The sequence below is a fragment of the Austrofundulus limnaeus genome, unplaced genomic scaffold, assembly GCF_001266775.1.
Source record: "Austrofundulus limnaeus strain Quisiro unplaced genomic scaffold, Austrofundulus_limnaeus-1.0 Scaffold19, whole genome shotgun sequence".
Classification (NCBI taxonomy): Eukaryota; Metazoa; Chordata; class Actinopteri; order Cyprinodontiformes; family Rivulidae; genus Austrofundulus; species Austrofundulus limnaeus.
The window spans coordinates 629,988-631,172 of NW_013952421.1; the positions used below are offsets into that span (position 1 = coordinate 629,988).

The 1,185-nt window shown below is 34.0% G+C and overlaps 1 protein-coding gene across 1 annotated transcript in view; it reads left to right on the forward strand.

Annotated features, from left to right (window-relative positions):
• The window catches only part of miox (myo-inositol oxygenase), a 5,390-nt gene that overhangs the window by 500 nt on the left and 3,705 nt on the right, over positions 1 to 1,185 (forward strand). The window contains exon 3 of the mRNA XM_014003485.1: positions 614 to 694. Coding sequence (XP_013858939.1) covers positions 614 to 694 — 81 coding nt within the window. The remainder of the gene's footprint in view (positions 1 to 613; positions 695 to 1,185) is intronic.

Below are 1,185 nucleotides of genomic sequence, written 5' to 3' on the forward strand. Positions count from 1 at the left end.
ATAAAAATCTATCTTCACACATTATATTAGAGAAAGATTTTATTTCAATGCTAAAACAGGTCAAACATTTTACCTAATTCCCCTCTGGGGTCAATAAAGTATTTTTGAATTGAATTGAATGTACAAACGGTGTCACGAAAAACTTCAGCAAAAACATTTAAACCATGTTTTTGAACTGCAGACACAAAAAATATATATTTGTGTTAAAACTCAACACAAAAAGATTTTTATTTAAGTCTTTCCATTTGAAAATCCAATTAGGGATCAAGGCATAGATGTGGAGGATTGTCATGAAAGTGTCCATATTTATTTAATTTTTTTAATTGATGGACAAATATTTTTTACTGATCTGTTAAAAAAAAGTAAAAACTGGATGTAAATTGACTACGTACAAACAGAAATATGCAATACAATTTACTGAAATTATTTTCTGTAAAAATTCTTGAAGAAAAACAAGCAAGTAGTCATCTCTGACTACTTGGGGCTGCTTCTCTCTGTTCCAGCTTCTATAATAAACATTGCTCCTATAAAATAGCACAATGGGGTACTAAAATTTTATTTTGAATATTGTTATCTTAGCGATCTTAAAGAAGGTATTTTTTTGTATTTTCAGGGCGGTATTCTCTTCAACCGAGTCTTTAAAACCTACAGCCTGATGCACACCAACCAGACGCTGGAGTTTGTAAAGAAAAAGGTGAGTGAATCTGCAAAAACAAAAAATCTCTTTCCAGATGTGCAACAACAAAAAAAGTGTCATCCTTTCATTTTTTGTCCCCTCTTTCTTCCTATTCAACTTTGGGTCAGAACGGGACAGAAGTGTCCTTGAATCGTTCTGGTTTTGTGGAATTTTGATCCGATCAGAAACTGATCAGATGTGATCCGATGTCTGGAAACGGGTGCAAAGATGAGAAGTTAGTGGTGTTTAATTTGTTCAGCGACCACATTTGTCCTTCTTTTATCAGGCCTTGGTGTACGGACAAACATTATAATTAAAAGACAAGAAAAAGTTATCTAGAAGCAAGGGAACATTTATTTGGTCCATTTTATGATGCCCCCCCAAATGTGAGGGTCCTCCTGACATTTGTTGTCTAACTCAGTGGTTCCCAAACTTTTTATCTTCTGACCCACAAAATATCCATGGCAAAAACTTGTGACCCCAAATATTACTGGTCTGAGTACACAAAC